The sequence below is a fragment of the Eublepharis macularius genome, chromosome 8 (genome assembly GCF_028583425.1).
Source record: "Eublepharis macularius isolate TG4126 chromosome 8, MPM_Emac_v1.0, whole genome shotgun sequence".
Taxonomy (NCBI): domain Eukaryota; kingdom Metazoa; phylum Chordata; class Lepidosauria; order Squamata; family Eublepharidae; genus Eublepharis; species Eublepharis macularius.
The window spans coordinates 90277151-90296313 of record NC_072797.1 but is presented as its reverse complement, the minus strand read 5'-3'; the positions used below and the strand labels follow the sequence as shown (position 1 = coordinate 90296313).

Here is a 19163-nt window from a genome sequence, read left to right as displayed (position 1 = left end):
TATTGTGTATGTGTTATTGTTCCCTAATTTTTCTTCTGTATCTCAGTAATTTACACATTCTCATGCATTGTTGGAAGTATACTAGAGTTTATAGGTAACCATGTCACAGATGGCCTAAAATTTACTGCTGTGCATTTTACACATTATCATATATGTTTTATCTTCAAAAATAAGAATCTCGAATATTAGAAGAGGATTTTGCCCCTTGGCACAGTATGTATGTTTTTGTTAACCCAATGTTTAATTAAAGAGTAGGCATAAATAACACATTAAATTGAGCTCATGCGTCTATGATGCTTTTGTTGATTAAAAAGTACATGGGAATAATCTGGACTTTTCTTCCCTGTGATTAATTTTTAAATTGATGCCTATTTTATCCTCATTAGTTTTGAAGCAAAACTGTTTTGACTTGATGACAGAGAGCTAACTTTGATGCAGGATAATCTATGGTGTGATTTTCAGTTACTTCTTAAGCATTTAATGAAGAAATCTAAGAAATCGAATTTCTGTTTCTTTAATAACTGAGAAAGGTCTCTCAGTCTTGAGGCAGGAAATTGTATATGCATATTTATATGAGTTGGGAAGTGCACTGTTTGTATGTTCTGTCTCATGGATTTACATTAACGGATGTTTGTGCAGCAACTGCTCATCTCTTTATATTTATTTTTTCAGAATTTTCATCATTTGTTGTGGGTGATATCATAAGGCTTTTTTTACAAGCAAACTTGAGATTCGGTCACCATAATGTCATTTTTGTTTGAAAGTGTACCTAGGTATGCACATGTAGAGAACAAGTTATTAATTTGTTTTCTATAGAGGTATTGGGAACAATGCCAGTTTTCTGGGAAGGATGGTAATTTTTTGTTAACTGGGTGAGGTTTTCAGTCCTCTTTACTCCACCCATAAACCTGTTCAAGCCTGCTGCTGATCTTGCCTTCAGCTTGAATTCATAGCGTTATAAATTGAAGGCAAAGCACCCTGAAGCTCTCCATCATTCAGAAAAATTGGTCAAATCTTAATCTAATTTTGTTTTGACTTTGGCCAGAGAAGCAAGTAAATTTCCTTAAATGATGTTCATAATATTCACAGCTTCAGTGTTAAGAAGAAATTTTGATTTGATTTATGGAAAAATATTGGAAACGGTCAGCCCTTAGAACCTTTTTCATATACACGGCCACATTTGTTCCATGCATTTGCCCAACCAAGGGACAAATGCTATTTTCTCATGGAAACAGAAAAATGTCTTCCATGGTATGCATAAGTGATACAGACCAAAAACAGTGAGAGGACTCTAATGTGAAACACAACATCTGGAGGATCAGGTTCCTGCAATAGAGTATTGCTTTTGAATTCATTAAAAATATTGTGACAGAGACCAGATTAGATATGTGTGAATTTATCTGGCACAATAATAATATTGTTGTGGATGAAGAACATTTAGTGTTTTAGTACTAATTACTGTACTGTACTGTAGCGTAACACACACACACGCACACTTTACTGTTAGAAATTACTTGTTAACCTGTGCAAATTATTGCCAAATGCTCCTTCCAGGTGGCTTGTCCATCTTGGGCTCTTTTGGAGGCTTCTTGTCTGGTCCCCCTTCTTAAATGGTGAAGTGCATTAGGGCCTATAATAGTTGCCAGGGGGCCCAGGGGCCCAAGTGGGGGGGATAGGGAGTGGGGGGCAGCAGGCACTTACCTCCCTTGCACACAAAGTGCATGCACCTTGCCCCACTGCACCAGAAAATATTGTCTTTTCCAGCATGATGGAGAAGCTGCTGAGCACACTGAAGCCAAGCTGTTTCGGTTTCAGTGCCCCCAATGGTTCCTCTGTCATGCTGGAAAATGTGCACAACTTAGGAGCTGTGGGGCACGCTGAAGCCAAGCTCAGTAAAAATTCCCTCCAAATGGGCGATTTTCATTGAACATGGCTTCAGTGCATCCAGCAGCTCCTATGTCATGCTCTTTTTCCAGTGTGATGGAAGGAACTATGGGGTACACTGAATCCAAGCTCAGCTCCAAACAGGTGCTTTCTTTTTTTTTTTTGAAAATTTTTATTTTTAATATCTAAAACAGAAATCTACAAAAAAAACTACAAAAGTACTGGGAAAGGGGGAAAGGGAAAGAAGAAAGAAAAGGGGAAGGAGGGCTGGAAAAAAAGGGGGGGTTACATACAAACAAAAAACACTACACTACAATGTTTTCCCTTCATACTGCCATGGTTAAAAATTTAAGCCTTCATAAAGTAATGATGGAGTGGTTGACCTTGCAAAATACAAAATACAACCCATATTAAATTTTCTTTCCCCCCCCCTGGGCCTCGGACGCAGTTCTCTCTGAGCAGCTACAGCCACTGTGCTCACTGCCTACCCCCTCCCTTCAGGCTTCGAGTCTTCTTCATTTTGCATGGTATCTTGCCCGAATTCTTGATTTTTGTCCACAAAATCCCTTAGCTGATCCTCTGAGTTTATCTTGTAGGCTTGATCTTTATAATTAAACCAAATTCCTTCCAGAAATAGCCATTTATACTTTATCCCTCGTTCCCTCAGGAGAGCTGCGAGCTTTTTGTACTTAAATCTTCTTTTCTGAACTAGAAATGGAACGTCCTTCAGTATCTTGACTTTATTTCCCAGAAAGTCCAAGTCCGCATTATATGAGTTAAATAGGATAGTGTCTCGGACCTTCCTGGATGCAAACTCAATAAAAATCTCGCGAGGCAGCTGCCGCTTCATTGCATATTTTGAAGAAGCCCGGCGGACTTCCAAAATGGCGCTTTTCACCTCTTCCTTAGTTGCCCTCGCGGGTGATGCCAATAATTCCGAGGCAAGCTCCCTTAGATCCTCGTTTTCCTCCTCTTTAACATTCTGGAGACGCAAAACAGTCTGTGTTCGTTCCACTTGCAGCCCGATCAGCTGGTTTTCCACCGGCTTTAGCTCCTTGTTCGTTGCTCTCATGAGTGACGCATTTTCCCGAGCAGACTTCTCTGCCCCCCCCCACTGCTTCCTTAATGGCTTTCACATCGCTCTCAATTAAGCCCACCCTTTGATCTGTTTCATTCAGCTTGTCAACAAAGGGTTTTATGGCTTCGATGACCGATCTTTTCACCAATTCCTCGAGCGACTCCGCTTTCCCCTGCAGGGCAGCCGAAATTGACTTGCCCAAAGCGGGACTCTGTTTTTTCGCTGCCATTTTAGGGGGGGCACCAACCTTCTGAAACTCAGCGAGGGGGAAGAAATCCGAGTCTTCTTAACTTCAGATCCCACCACTCCTTCGCATACGCTTGTAATAACAGAAGGGATTCGCTTACTTACAGGCTTCCGCCTAGTCCTGTTCTTTGCCGTTTTCCGTGGCCCGGCAGCACACAAGGTGCCGTGCACGTCTGCCGGCCTCCATGGGGACAAACGGGCAATTTACCCCCTGCCTCGATTTGCCAGAGGGCTCTTCCCGCAGCGTCCCGGACCCTGACTCCCTCCCTGGGAGTCCTGGGGGCTAATCTTTGCAGATCAGCCGCCCGGTCAGGCTGCTCGGACGTTTCCTCTCGGACCTGCGAAGAGGAGCGTCCGACATGGCCGCGAAAACGAAAACGAATCTCCAAACAGGTGCTTTCAACAGAGCTCAACTTCAGCACACCTAGTGTCTTCTCCATTGTCAGCGCGACAGGGGAGCCCATGAGTGTGAGCAAGCAGTTCTTCTCCCTGTGCTTCCCCCAACCAGGTGAATGGGGCTAAAGGTGGCAGATGGGGATATCAAGCCTAAAGTCTACTAATTTTAAGATAGATTGTGTTCCTCCTGCAATTTCTGCAGTTAAAGAATTATGGCACATTATGTCATAACTGTCACTTTGACCAATATTCACACACTAAATTAACTTTATGGGACAATCCAGATTTAAAAATTGGGAAGAAATCTTTTCTGTGGAACACTTAGCCCAATAGGGAGATTATTATTTTGGATCAGTTGATTAGTTATGATGAGTTTTTGTCATTTTTTCAGCTGAAGTCTAGATTTGACTACTTCTGCTAAATATCAGTATTTACAACTACAATGTTGATACGTATAACCCTGCAGCATTGAGTGTTTTAGAATCTCCTCCACTTTTGGAAACTCTCATTAAATCTATGCAAAAAACAAAACCTACAATATTTGATGGTTGTTGTGGGTTTTCCGGGCTGTATTGCCGTGGTCTTGGCATTGTAGTTCCTGTCGTTTCTCAGTGAGAAATCTCTGTCTTTTGGTGCTACACCTCTGAAGATGCCAGCCACAGCTGCTGGCGAAACGTCAGGAACTACAATGCCAAGACCACGGCAATACAGCCCGGAAAACCCACAACAACCATCGTTCTCCGGCCGTGAAAGCCTTCGGCAATACATCCTACAATATTTGTTTATAAATATTTGATATTGGTAATAAATATGATATGCAGAATCATAGGAACTAATGGAATAAGGAGTTAACAGTGAAATCCTAAGCAGAGTTACTCCAGTCTAAGCCCAGTTTTGCCAAAGCAATGGGATAAGGCCTTAAATGCTATACCGGTTACTTATGTAGATCTTAAGCTGTGACTTACTCAGCAAAAAATTATGTTTGGGGTATCTTGGACACCACAGTGCATTTACAGTAAAGTACTAATTACAGTATCTAATTGCTGGCACTGTAGCTTATAGGACTCCTCTCTTAAATGCGTGCTCTGGCTATGCCCATTTATTCAACCTTTTTGGAAGAAAATTATTGTTCATATTTTTATATTAGAATACCGACTGATTTTTGAGGATGTTTATGTACTTTTAAATTACCTGCTAATATCGTAGCATCTAACTGATGGTCAACAGAAATGGAGCATGCCATGCCCTTACTGTAGCTAAAAGACTTCTATCACAAAATTGGAGAGACAAATGCTCACATCCCATAATAATTCAATGGATGGAAGATGGTTCAACTTTATCTATATTTGAACGTCTTATCTATATTTGAACGTCTGGCATATTGATGACACCTGTAGATGGACTTATTCTTAGATATTTGGAAGCCTTCTATAGATGTGTATGTGTGGATTTCTCACTATTGTCATATGTTTATTTCTATTATGTATGAGGCTTATTTTTTTACTTTTCAAATAAAATAAAAGTTTAAACTTTTTAAAAACAAATTACATCAATCTTCTACTACTAGACTAAACCACACCCCTAGCACAGCAGAATATGTAAGGTGTTCAGGTTCTCCTCCACTGTTTTTGCCATCCACGTGGACTTAGAATTCACGTGGATTCACAAGAAGCCCCCCCCCCCCCGTTTTCATGAGTTTCAGCCCATTGCATGTGTGCAAAAGCTGGCATTAGCCACCCATGTGCAGATGCAGGTTGTTCTTTTCAAGGGGTGGGAGTGGGGAAATGAAGCTCAGGTGCAGCTGTTTTCACACTTAACAGCAGCAAAATTGCTTGGAACACAAACCTCCCTCCAAATAATTGATTAACCCACTGAGTCTGAGCACACACATGGCAGCAGTAGGGTTCAGTTTCATTGATATCCTCCAGTGATTCCTATCCTTCCTAAAAGAGTAGAAAATAGTGAGATTGGGAGAAGGGGGTGGTGGTTTTGTTTTGTTAAAGGGATGGGAAGATGACCCTCTTTATTTTCTTAAATTTTACTAATAAAGGTGGGAGACCAGGCAGGTCACCCAGTCTCTGTTTTCCGAGTAAAACAACCCAGAGTCAAAGGATGAAGGACAAGAAGTTAAACTGAAACCAGGCAGCCCAGTTTTAGCAGACTGGTTTTCCACGTGAAATACTGCTCTAGAAAGACTTCTGTGGAACTGTGCACGTGGACTTAGAATTCACTCAAGTTACTTAAGAAGTTTGCTTCCTCCCATTCACCCATGATGGGATTCACAAGAACTGAAACAAAACACACAAACACGTTGGTTTGTGTGGGTGTGGGTGTGGGTTGTTGTTACAGCATCGTTTCCCAATTTTGTTCCACTGTTTTGGGAGCCAATGAACTGAACCAGCAATTTTTTTTTTGTGTTTTTAGCTCGTTTGTCCCATTTTGCATGCCCATAGAGGAGATGGGATCACATTTTTAATGCTCCCTCATGTAAAAAAAAAAAGAATCCCTCCAAGCTGAAATTTAGCATATCAGGAGGAAAGTTTCTATTCTTTTGTGCACTGCAGTAGTTTCCCATTTGCAGGGAATTGTTAAGCTAAAGGAACTGAAGGAATAATGTAAACTCTCCAGCAGTAGTACAGACCATTTCCCCAACTCCGTACTCACTGCCAACACATTACCACCTCATTGTACTACATATGTAGACCAGGCCTAATAATCAGCTGTTTTCAGTATTTTACCTCTTTAGTCCTCATCAGGCCAGGTTTTCTGTTCAGTTTTTTTCCTGGTTTTCTAAGTTATATTTTCTGCATACCTGGCAAGTTTCCCCAAGTTTGTGGAGTCTATGGGTAACCTAGTTTTTCTACTTTTGTCACTTTCATATGGGCAGCTACATTACTTTAAGATACAGTGTTGTCCAGCTCTAGAAAATTTAAGTCAAAGTAAACATTACTTTCTGCCTTCCTATGGCAACACATAATTCAGAAGTCTCTTTGATACCCTACAAGAAGAAACAAGGGTAATAGAGAGAGCCTTTATTACTTTGATGAGAAAAATAAAGAAACTTTTGAAGCATTTTTGTAATTTGCTTGCACAGGAATAAAGCCCAAATAAGCCTTTCCAAACCTCAAAGGGATGTGCTTTAAAATGAAATTCTGTTCCTGCTGACCCAGTTGCAGTAGAGCACATATATTTACATACATACACATATGCCATTTTATTTCTTTGTTGTTACTTAAGAGGCATATTTTCAGTACGTGAACTTTTTGATTGCCTAAATACATTAAACAACAAACATACTTAAAAACAATCTGTCTCTTTTCTTCATATAAATACGACTGATGCTTAAAATGCAAACCCCTTCTGAGTGTCTGTTTATGAGGCCTGAAGTTACTTTTGTTTTGTTTCAGCCAATTGGCCAAAAGGCTGCCAGCAGTATGTCTGGAATGTTATTTACTTGGTACATTTTTGGGCTATTTCTTTGTAGCACTGCATACACCACAGTTAGGGGTCATTTACTTGAAAATGACCAAAGCAGTACCCCCAAGTTGCACAGTTATTCTTCTCAACAGGAGCTTTGTAATAAAAGGGAGTGTCTCATTATGTACTATAGCTTCTGTGCTTTTTTCTCGGTGCCTTTTTTGTTCTTAATCATTTGAATTGGTTTGGGTGGAGGTTTGGGGAGGTGCTGTTTATTCTTGCTCTTTGTTCTCAGTGACTCTATTCCTTTGCTAGGGCTTCAGAGTTTTGTGGTGTCTTTTGTGATATTGGCTCATTTAACTCCATCTGACCTGCTTCTCTGAATTTAATTTTTCAGATTGTTACTAGTGTGTGTGTTTTCCAATAGAAACCACAATTTTAAAAACACAGCTCTGCAGGCAGATCCAGACAGATAAACTTGTTTCAAGAGAAGTGTGGGTGTTCATACATTTTTGAGGGAAGGGTTGGGCTGAATAATAGAAGTTCTTGGGAACATGGATTAGTGTATCTTGGAAATATCTTAAGGCCATCTTTGTACTTTATGAACACCATAAGAAGGCTCTGCCTCTCCAGATTTGTAGCATTCAAGCTGTAGATCTCAATATACCAAGCCCCTTCTAGCTATACGATTATTAAGAAAACATGACCTTTGGGTTATATCTACAATAATCTTGCCTTTTTTACTTTTTCTGTGTAGTATGATTTTTAAAACATATTTCATCCATCTATACTGTTACTAAAGTAGATATTCAGTCTTATACCAGGCTAAACCTTACTAAGTACCTGGTGGGTCATAGGCAAAAGCAAGGATTCAGGAAACTTGTAAATTAAGACAGGAAACAACATTATCTGTCAAAATATGTAATTTCTGGAGGGTGCCTACATCTGTATGTATGTCTTATATACAGAAATAAACACACATTTGGAATGAAAGTAAAGGAGACAGAAGTTTCCATAACTTAGCAGCTGCAAGTAGTCATTTTCAATTGAGTCAGCATGATAAAGCAATTTTTAACTAGAATACCACGCTGTTGAGGTTTGTACTGAGATGTGGTATTACAGATAAAGGATTCTTTTATTCACTCCTTGGTACTTTAGAAAATGACCCCTGTGGTCATGTCCCCTCACTAAATATTTTCCTTCTTCACAAGTGTATGCAAAGCCTCATGCTCTTCATGAGGGCTACAGTCTACGCAATTATTTCTACAAACCTTATTTTTTACAAAATTTTCCATGTATTGTTTTATCCAAAAACATGTCGTTGGCTATGCTGTACATACTTTATACTGTCAAACAGTGCATAGTTTTGAAATGTGCAGCTGTATAATCTTTGGGGGGGAGGGACTTGCATCTCCACTCTCATACCTTAGCATTGCAGCAGTGGAAGCTTTGTTTAGTTGTAAGTAGGTTCAGCAAACATCTGATCACATACACAAAGACCTGCAAGCCAGCTCCTACCTATGCAAGGCTACATCAATTTAAGAACACATACACTTATGAATATGATTTTCAAACTACATATGCTCCTTTAACATCATTGCCTTTTTAAAGCTTCATTATGAGTTTTATTTTCTTCTCTTTCTGTACAGATAGTTTTCAGTTTCCAGCTTTTATAATGTTCTTTTTTGAATAGGTATTTTAACTTAATTTTTAAATCATTTGTTTTCTTTCATTCCTTTGATCATTTAGCTGAAAATACCTACAGTCTGTATTCACACCTGCCCTTCTTTTATTATCTTGGCTTAAGCATAAATGCTTCCACTGGAATAAATCAGCCTTGTAATTTGAAAAATATAAAACTTTGGTTTAAGTTACTTATTACAGGTAATAGCTGTTTGATGGTAGAATGTGAAACAAATGCTTGGCAGAATATTTAGCTTGAATCTCTGCCAGAAAACAATAAAGCGGAACCTAATTCCTAAAAATGTCTGAGCTATAAACTAACTGTCATGACATAGCATGCATACAGTAATAACAGGCTGACAAAGCTAATAAACTCCACATATTACTACAGCCAGGCAGTACATGCTGGAACAGGGTCTATAATGTATTTTGTCCTTCATTCATATTATGCAGCCCACACATCATCTTCCTGTCACAGAGCACGTTAACTGGAGGGAACCACCTCTGTGGAACACGCTTGTGCCATGAAATTGCTCATGCCTGGTTTGGCTTGGCCATCGGAGCGTATGACTGGACTGAAGAATGGCTAAGTGAGGGATTTGCCACTCACTTGGAAGATGCCATTTGGTCAGCAGCCCAGCAGGTATAGTTAAATAATCTTTTTTACTGATGGAAAAATAAGGATAATCTTCGGTGTATGCATTATGTTTGCTATAAGACCAAATATACTATAAACCTTTAATTAAGATTACAGGGATGAAATCTGTTGTTCCATTTCTCTAACAGTGATACCTTTCTCTATTACTATGAACCTTCTGCTGACACATCAGAAGACTGCTCCTTGTTGAGGGAAAGTTACATTGTTAGTGGAATGGATCCTAGAATCCAACACATAATAATTGCCATACTGTGTTGGAACAATGATCTGTCTAGTCCAGCATTCTTGCCTCTGGTAATGACTGTCCAGATGCTCCTGGAATCTTATTTGTGGGCAGCCATCTGTTTCTCTTCAGAATACAGCCCGTTGAAGCTAGAACAGGGCCACCCCATGCACTGACCTTCCATGCAACCCCCCAGTAGAACTCCTTCCTTTAATGGCTCTCAGGTGGCAGCAATACAAAAAGAGGTATTTGCCTCCTTTAGTAGTGCTGCCACTCCAGCACAGACTGCAAAGAATTCACATTCCTCTGAAACCCACCTTGGATAGATCTGAAGTAGCAAACACACAATAAAGTGTATGCTGCCTCTCTTGTTGGAGTTTGCCCTGGATTAATCTGTACCAATACAAAAGGAGATGCATGCTACCGTGACAAGATCCATGAGGGGATGCGTAGGAAGGATCTCTGCAACCAAATACTGGACTCCAGGTGGCAGCAGCAAAGGAGGTATTAGCAGATGCAGGCCTTATCTGCTGCCGCAACCAGTTTGACACCCTAAGCATTTACTTGGTTTGCTTGGAAAGTGAACCAGCTGTGACTCGAGGGCTACTAATTAGAACTTGATTACCTCTGAGCAAGGAATTGGCTGTGCTGGCCAGTAATCACTGACTGACATGAATTTATTCAATCTTTGTCTCTATGTGACTATTTAAATGGAATTTTCAGGGGGTGCTACTTTCAATAGTTAGTTCTCAATCGTATTTGTCCACAAAGCTATTTTTCCTTTTTTTTTAACTCATTGGGTAATTTTGATGTTATACATTAATTTACTTACTCACTTACTTACTCACATGTATACCTGCAGCAAAGTGTAAATAAAGGAATGAAAGTGTTCTTTGCTACAAGTGGAAAATTAGTTGTATGAGCTAACAAATTGGTCTATAATTCATGCTTACAGACATAACTATAAATATTCTTGTGAGTTGTAGAATAGGTATTTTACTGAACGTAAAACAGAAGACTGGATCTACATTATTATATTTAATGGATTGTTCACTTCCGTGCCTTTCACTTTGTCGGGGATCTCCCCAACAAGCAGCTGATCCAAGCCTGCAGGGGTGAAATGCCCCTTTTCCTGCCACTTCACAGCGGCAGGGAAAGAGGCATTTCCACCCCCGGATCAGCTTGTCGGGGATTTCCCCGGCAAGCAGCTGATCCAAGCCTGCGGGGGTGAAATGCCCCTTTGCGTGCCGCTTTGCAGCAGCACGCAAAGGGGCATTTAAACCCCATGAACCAGTGCATGAACTGGGGCAAGTTCGTGGTTCGTGAAACAGGACGAACCATAAACCTCATGGTTCAGTTTTTCCCGGTTCATGCCCACTTCTACTGGTTAGTGCTCTGAGATGATCTGGAAGCTAGATGATCGCAGGTCGTGGTAGTTCTATGAGCTCCCACTCTTTGGAAGAGGTGGAAAATTATTCTTTCCCTTTTTCCTGACAAGGAGAGTCCCTATCACCAATCCTAGTCATCTCTATCTTTTCATTAGTCAGATGACACAAGAAGGGCTTGCCTTCTATCCTTACTTAGACTGGGTTCTCAGACTGCAATTTAAGAAATGCTGATCTAGAATACTGGCAAAGTACTTTGCTGTCTTTACATATTTTTCTTCCTAATTGCCTTCTACATTATCTACATGTGTTTGTGATTAAACACTGTCCTTATGCTTGATTTGCTGCCAGTGGTGGATGCTTCCTTTAAAATTTGTAATGGTATATCCATCCAGCAGTCTAAGCCATTCTCATGATAACTCCCTTGAAGCTGCATTCACTCAAAGCTCCTGCCCACATCTCATATCACTCTGCCAGTGGAAGCATATTTTCTTTTCCTTTGTTTTTACCATCAAGATGGCAGCTCAGGCCATTGTGTGACTTGTTAGAAATGTCAGTACACGTCTCCAAATCAAATCTCAAATTTTCTTCTCTTGCTGAGAACAATGTTGCTAATCTACAGAGAACAGAGGATGCTGCATCTGAAAAGGACCCATTTCTAGCTATTTCTCAGACTTGACCATTTTCACTTCTCCTTGTTGATCGTTTTGATGAAACCACCTTAAGGTGGCAAAATTTTGCACCTTGGCATGCTCAACAGGGAAGCAGTTGGTCTAGAATTTTGACAATTTCTCCATTATAAACAATAGAAAAAAGTCCAGTAGCACCTTTAAGACTAACCAACTTTATTGAGGGATATGCTCAGAAAGCTGTTGTTCTCAAAAGCTTATGCCTCAATAGAGTTGGTTAGTCTTAAAGGTGCTACTGGATTTTTTACTATTTTGCAACTACAGACTAACATGACTAACTTCTCTGGATTATAAACAATTATATGAATACCTTATAGAATGCTTTATTCTTTTATTTATTATTTTTATATATTGGTGACTTGTTTATAGTGCATGGCTGACTGAGGATTGTCACAAATAAAATTGAACTGAACTATTTCTATAGAAGCTGTGCTTCAGGGAACTATCCGTTCTTCCCCTTTAACACATGTGTGACAGAGAGGACTGGCTCCAGTTCCGCCTCTCCTGAGACAAAGCGAATGGAAGTGGGCAGAATGCTGGGACAATGAGAGTTAGTGTCTGTTAGAGGGGAAAAGAGATTCTTGGGAGCTGCTGAGAAAGAAGGGTTTGAGTCACTGCTAAGAGAGGCAGCAGAAGATAGCTGGCTGAAAATCTGTTCATATACTTTGAAATATTATCTGTTTTACTCCAGTTTGTTTATTAATTTAAAATCCATTAATTTCTATGTTCCATCTTGTAAATAAACTTTATTTTTATTTTGTTTAACCCTGGCTGGCTAGAAATTTTTGGCTGAGGGAAAATATCTCTCACACAGGCCTCAGACACTCTGGGCCAAGTTCAAATGGTGTAAGTGTATATATAAGGAAAGTTCCTTTTTCCCTAATAGCCCTGGGCTGAAATTGGTTGAGGGGAGGTACATACAGGGAATTGGCTGCCAGTCTGATGGAGCCTCTCGAACAGGGGAGAGGGGACTCTGTGAGGATTTGGGTGAGGGCTCTCTGCCTGCTGTAATGGAGGCTAGACAGGTGGCATGTGGTGACCAAGCCCTTACTTGCCTGGGAGGCTCCAATCCTGTGAAGGGAAGTTTAGACTGGGTGGCAAGAGTGTGTGAAAGGCTTTGTGAAAGAGGTTCCATCACCATAACGTGTTTTCCTGGGATTCTGAGAACTATTATAGAATGTTTGACTTTTATCTAAATTAGATGAGCTGAACTTTAGGACTGAACTTTAAATGGGTAATGTAACATCACACTAACCTAAAATAAAACAGGGTGCACAAAAACTAATGTGGTAACTCCAACAAATATTTCTATTTATTTATTTTAAAAAATAAAACATTAGCTTGTACACATGTTGTTAATTCAGACTAGTCTTATGACATATTGAAGTTAGAAATACTATTAAGGGGAAACTGGTAATCTGTGCATAGACTAGCTTTAAGGGCTTTATTCATTTATTTATTACTTTTGTATTCTGCCCTTCCTCAAAGAAGCCTCTAAACGGGGCTTTGAACCTAGCACCAATCTGCTTGAAATATTCGTTATGTAATTAGTAGTAGTGATAGTAGTGGAATAACTCAGTAGTGATTTCACTCAGTAGTGGAATCTTCCACTCAGAATCACTAAGTGGAAGAAAGTGCTATCCTCACTGCACTTCTTTTCCTAAAGAGCAGCAATGGACAGGGTTTTATTTTCATGGAAAAGTTACCCTTGAGAAGTTGGAGAAAACAACTAACAGTGAAAATGCATGTTTTTGTACCAAGTAGCTGCCAGTTGATGAAGCAAAAGAGCAACGGAATCTAAAAGCTTTGCTCCGTTGGCAGCGGCTTAGGGATGAGATACAGAACTCTGAAGAAGATCTGCAAATTTTAAGGTATGCTAGAAGCTGATTCTTCTCAGCCTATTTTCAAATTATCTGATTAAAGTCTCTGTTATTGCCATATAATTCAGATTCCACTGAGGAAAGGTAGGAAAAAAAGACACTGGGAAAACATTCAGATTGACTGAGGACAGGATATTGTGGAGGCAATTTGAGTATTAAAAAAGACACAAAGATGCTCTTTTAAATGTTGACCATAATAAAGATAGGATGTTCCTTTCATTTTAAATCTTTGTCTTCATGAGCTATTCTGATTCAGTTAATCTTACCCTATCTCTTGCACCTCTAAACTGTGCTTGGCCATAGAGCTCTATGTTTACAGCTCAGTATGAAATTTGCCACATCATATTTACCCTGCACATCCCATAGAACAATTATTGAAGAATGCTTGCCAAGCAGTTCTAAACTCAAAGAAATAAAACCAACAAGAGAACTTCCGTGCTAACATGTGGCTTAAATCAGTATCCTACAATATCCTAATAGTGCAGTTCTAAAAAGAGTTACATCCTTTTAAGTCCATTACAGTCAATAGGCTTAAAAGGTTATAACTCTTAGGATTGCACTACTAAGCATGGAGAACTGATTTAAACCACATGTTAGCAGGGAGGTTCACTTGTTGGTTTTATTTGTTTGAGTTCCTTTCTTAAATGTGAGTTGGTTCTGAGTATGTTAACGTGTCTGTTTTATTAATTTACAATTAAATACAGTCTTTAAAATAGATTTGATACTGTAATCTATCCTTGTTAACGTTCAAAGGATTAAATATAATTCCCAGCATATGAAGTTATGTAGCAGAATTTTCAGTTAACTTTTCTTGTTTTTTATTGTCCCATAAAATGTCTCCAGCACTCTAATCTAGTACATAGTTACACATGGAATTCAATAAGACTGGCATATAATCTGGTCCATGTGTTTATGTGCAAGTTTGTGTCAGGATTGCAGCCTCAGTCTCTAATCCAAGGAATTGTATGGGGTAATCTGTTTAGAGAGCAGAGCTTTTTGCTTAATTCTGAACATTATACCTCGTACTCTGAACTGCATAGTGCTTTTTAAAATATACCAATTTGAAAATATTAGCTTGTAAACTATGCAGGAAAACTGCTGTTTATCATGACTCTAACCTTAAGCAGTGAGCTAGATGCCAGCTATGAGGGTAAGGAGCAGACAATTTATGGAAATCTTATGATTGGATTTATGTACCTCATTTTTATTTCATTTATACTCTGCCTTTGTCTCCAATGGGAGAAACTTTCTCCCCATTGTTGTCCTCTCCTCTATTTTATCCCCTCAACAGTGCTGTTAGGTAGGTTAGGCTGAGAGTGTATGACTGGTTCTGAGTCTCTCAGCAGGCTTCCTTGTAGAGCAGCAATTTGAACCTGTGTTTCTTTGATCCTAGGCCAACACTCCAACAACTATTAATGCTGGCTTTCCTCACTTTCCCCACAAAGTGCAAGCAGTTTCATCCATGAAGGGGCTAAGTACTGATCCTAAATAAATCTTTTGGCTGATACCAAGTCAAGACCAAGTTGCCCCTAAGTCTTATCCACTTGAATCCCCTGAACTGGAACCACTTACGATACTGTAACATTTAGTAGGCGGAACTTCATAATCTCATAATCTTCATAATTACATCTCATGCAAGTGTCTGACAGACTGTGTAATATGTCTTGAGTCTCAATGAGAAATGTGGACTATAAATAACATATTTTTTAAAAGTAATAAATAAACCTAACAGGAAATAAGACATTGTGCCAGACACCATGCTAGGATTCCTATTCTTTGGGGAAGAGGCAGAGCCTGCAATGGCCAGTAGGGCTAGAATGGAAGAATCAGGCTGTGAACTAATTGCTGCACATTGTCTAGGAGTTGCCAGTGGTTCTGATTCCAGATCTTAATTCAGTGTCTAGTCCAGGACTCCCCAGCCTTTTTGAGCTTGCAAAAACAGTTGGAATTCTGACATGGAGTGGTGGGTGCAACCAGAAAATGGCTGCCACTGGAGGCAGAGCCAACTACAGAATGTCAGGGAATGAGGTTATGCATAACTCTAACAGCAACTTCTCAACATTTCAGACAGAAGCTCTGCTTAACAGGACACCTTTTTAAATGAACATACTATTTTGAAATATTTTCTTGCTTACACACAGTTTATCTGCTGCCAATCAGGTCTCCAGTGGCCAATCAGAAGCCAAGCTGGGCAAAAGCCTTGCCTGGCCTCACCCACTTTCTTAAAACATTTAGCAGGCACAATGGTGCCCATGAGCCCCATGTTGAGGATCCCTGGCCTAGCCTCTCATATAATATTTCCCTGAAAAGTAGGTTTTGCACATTTGATCTCGCAGGATACCTATAAGAGTAGCCGAACTAATTTAATTAACCAGAAACTAAAAATTCTGGATATTGATATAACATCTTTACAGACAAATGAGGCCCTAAGAGTTATAAAATTAAAACTAAAGGATCTTGATTACAGCAGTACTCTCCAGAGAGCCAGACGTACATGTTCGGGCTTATCCCTGGGACTTTCACCCCCAGAGGCTATTCCATCTTATTGCTATTCTTTAAAGATTCCAGCTCAATGCAGAGCCTTCACATTGGCTAGACTTAACTCCTTCCCCTCTAAAGTGCTTTCTGGTCGTTTCTCTGGACTCCCTTATTCTGAACGAGTTTGTGACTGTGGACAAGGAAAGTTAGAGACCTTGGATCATATAATAGTTTTTTGCCCTAAGTGGAGTAAGGAAAGAGAGAGATTTATTATTCCTATTATGTTAAAAGAAAAGCTTCCCTTCCTTCCTTGGGCAATCTCAGTGTTATTGTCTGATAACTTTCCTGACAATCAAACCTCTGCTATAGTGGCTTCCTTTTTAGCCACGGTGATAAAGAAACAAAATCTTCATGAGTTTAGATAGTTTAAAGTGATAATGACGAGTTATGTCTGTGTGAATTGGGTATGTTCAAGTGTACAGTTCATATTTTGTTGGTGTTTGTATGGCTTATGGCTTCGGCCGGAAAAGCAATAAACATATTTATTTATTTATATTTCCCTGATAATTGCATGGACTGCACTTATAGACAAGACTTTTCCTCTGCCTCCAGTTCATCTGGTGGGTGAACTCTGTGAACCTTTCCCCAGGGGTACCAACCTTCTATTTGGAAGGCAATGTAAAAGTTGACTCCTACCAAAGAAACCTGCAGCTTAAATAATGACTTATTTGTATGGCTTGTTTCATTATAGATATTTTTTATTTTTAATGAATTATTTATTTTCCAATATTGCTTAGCATTGATACAAAAAAGAAAGAAAAATTAAAAAAACAAATCTACATACAAATAACTGTACAAGCAACCATCACAAGCCTGAGTTACATGGATACAATTGCAAAATAACCTAAATCTGTTTATTAAACTGTAGTTTCAACATATATTTGGAAGAGGAATTTTCTACTTTTAAAAATATGGTTAATGGTTTACTGCAATAACTCATTGTGATATGTTTTTTCCTCTCTGTAAATGTTAATTTTAGCATAGGATAAATTTCTTTGATCTTATCCAGCCATAAATAAATACTGGGTGGAGGAACCTTCTTCTAGTATCTCACAGAGTTTATTCTTGCCATCATTACAGAATATAGAAGAATGATATTTCCATGGGATGATTGTAAGGTTGTTTAGCAAGATTATGTCAGGTAGTACTGGGATGTTCGAATGAAGTTTAACTTTTGAACTACATTCTGCCAGTATTCAGCAGCCTGAGGACAGTTAAACCATATATGGAAAATGTCCTCCTCTAGCTGCTTACAATGTCAACATTTATTTGCACAATTTCTTCAAATTTTTGCCAACTTTTTAGGAGTTAAATACCATTGATGTATCATTTTGAACACATTTTCTTTTAGTTGTAAACAAATAGATAAAGACAAACTATAAGACAAAATATAATTCCATTCCTCTTTGCGCAACTCAGCTCTTAACACTGCCTTCCACTTTTCCTGAAATGGTGCTGTTTTACAAATTGGTCTTAGCACAATGTTATATAAATGAGAAAAAAGGTATGGATAATTCCACATCTCATTATGGATAATTCTTATGTCATTTTAATAGTTTTATTGTATTTTCTTTACGTGGTAAGTGGTATGGGAAAGTAGAGTGAAAACTAGTTCAATTAAATACCATATACAACTGTGATGACTGCTTTAAAGCTGTAGCTCCTTTGTGCCACTCCATCAGTGTAGTTGAGCTATTGGTTCCCAGCAGCCAATGATCACATTTTCTAGCTAGGGCACTAAGTTGATCTGGAACCTAGATGGCTGCAAATGATGGCAGCTCTGTGAGCTCCCACCCTTTGATTCCTTCCCTTTTCTCTGAGAGAGTTCCTACTGCCATTCTTCAAGCAGGTCTCTGGAGAGATGGCATATAATTTTTTTACAATTAGTAAATATATATATACTTACTTTTAAAAAGAAAAATAATTTTTAACTATACAGTTTTTATTATCTAAATTGACTGTGCATATCGTAGCTTAATGTGAGTAACTGAAAGTACGTATTTGCTCAATTAAGTTGCTGCATAAATAATGAGCAATAATAAAATTCCAATTCTCTGTCCGTATATGTGCCTTCAGTTATGTTCCTGCAACTTTCCCATAATATTAGAAGATGTGATATGATGCTGGTGCATCATGGTGCAAACATTTATTTGCTAGTGCAGCAAATTAGGATTTCATAATTATGCTTATTAGCATAAACTTCCTTGAATTTGTAACCATTTTAATTAATGTTATCATTTCAATGTAAATTTTATTTCAAAGTCGATCCTAATCAAAAGTTCAGTTTTTCACATCCTTCTTTGAAGTATTGGTATATGTTACCAGTATAGATAGAAGTTTACCAGTGTTGGACTAACACACCTGGCAAAATGGTCACCAACAGAAGTCCCTCCTTTGAGCCATCTGTTGTAGCATAGCCATCATCCATCTTCTGGGCTTCTACATCAAGCCTGTACATAACTATAGTAAGCTTCTTTAAGTTATGTTTATTCATGTTATTGTATAAGCAAGGTTGCACATTTGCAAGTGTGTAGCATCACAATAGGTGCAGTCAGAAAAGACAGCCTTATCGCTAGATACCAAGCAGCTGTGGCCAAAACAGCTGTTGAATGCAGGGTGGTTGGAGATGGGTTTTTGTTCCAATAATTTTCTATTTTACAGTGAACATGTCTTGCTGTGATAGGAGGCTTATCTGAATGTTTGTTTTTCCAATCACATTGGTTTTCCGGTACAGTCATTCTTCAACAGACTACCCCTCCAACTCCAAACAATACAACCTTGTGACTTTGTGTACGCAGTATACTTAAATAGAGTAGTTAAGAGTAAAAATAAAAATTTATTTTGAAGCTGAAGTACTTGAGGGCAGGGCTGATTTTTAAGACAGAACCTTTTCCCCTTTCCCCTTTTCTTTCTGTATTCTCCCATTTGTTTGTCTAGCTTGTCAGGATAGACAAGGATCTTTGTTTAAAGAAAAGCCCTGCTGGATCAGAGCAGGGTCTGGCTCTCTCTCTATCCACTTTCTCCACCCCATGCATAATTTTATAATCCTGTATCATATCCCCATGTAGTCATCTTTTTTCTACACT

At 39.0% G+C, this 19163-nt stretch overlaps 1 protein-coding gene across 3 annotated transcripts in view; it reads left to right on the top strand.

Annotated features, from left to right (window-relative positions):
- Positions 1-19163, top strand: part of AOPEP (aminopeptidase O (putative)) — a 290214-nt gene that overhangs the window by 62695 nt on the left and 208356 nt on the right. For all 3 annotated transcript variants that reach the window (XM_054986685.1, XM_054986684.1, XM_054986686.1), the window contains exons 6-7: positions 9158-9347; positions 13424-13530. In XM_054986685.1, coding sequence (XP_054842660.1) covers positions 9158-9347; positions 13424-13530 — 297 coding nt within the window. The remainder of the gene's footprint in view (positions 1-9157; positions 9348-13423; positions 13531-19163) is intronic.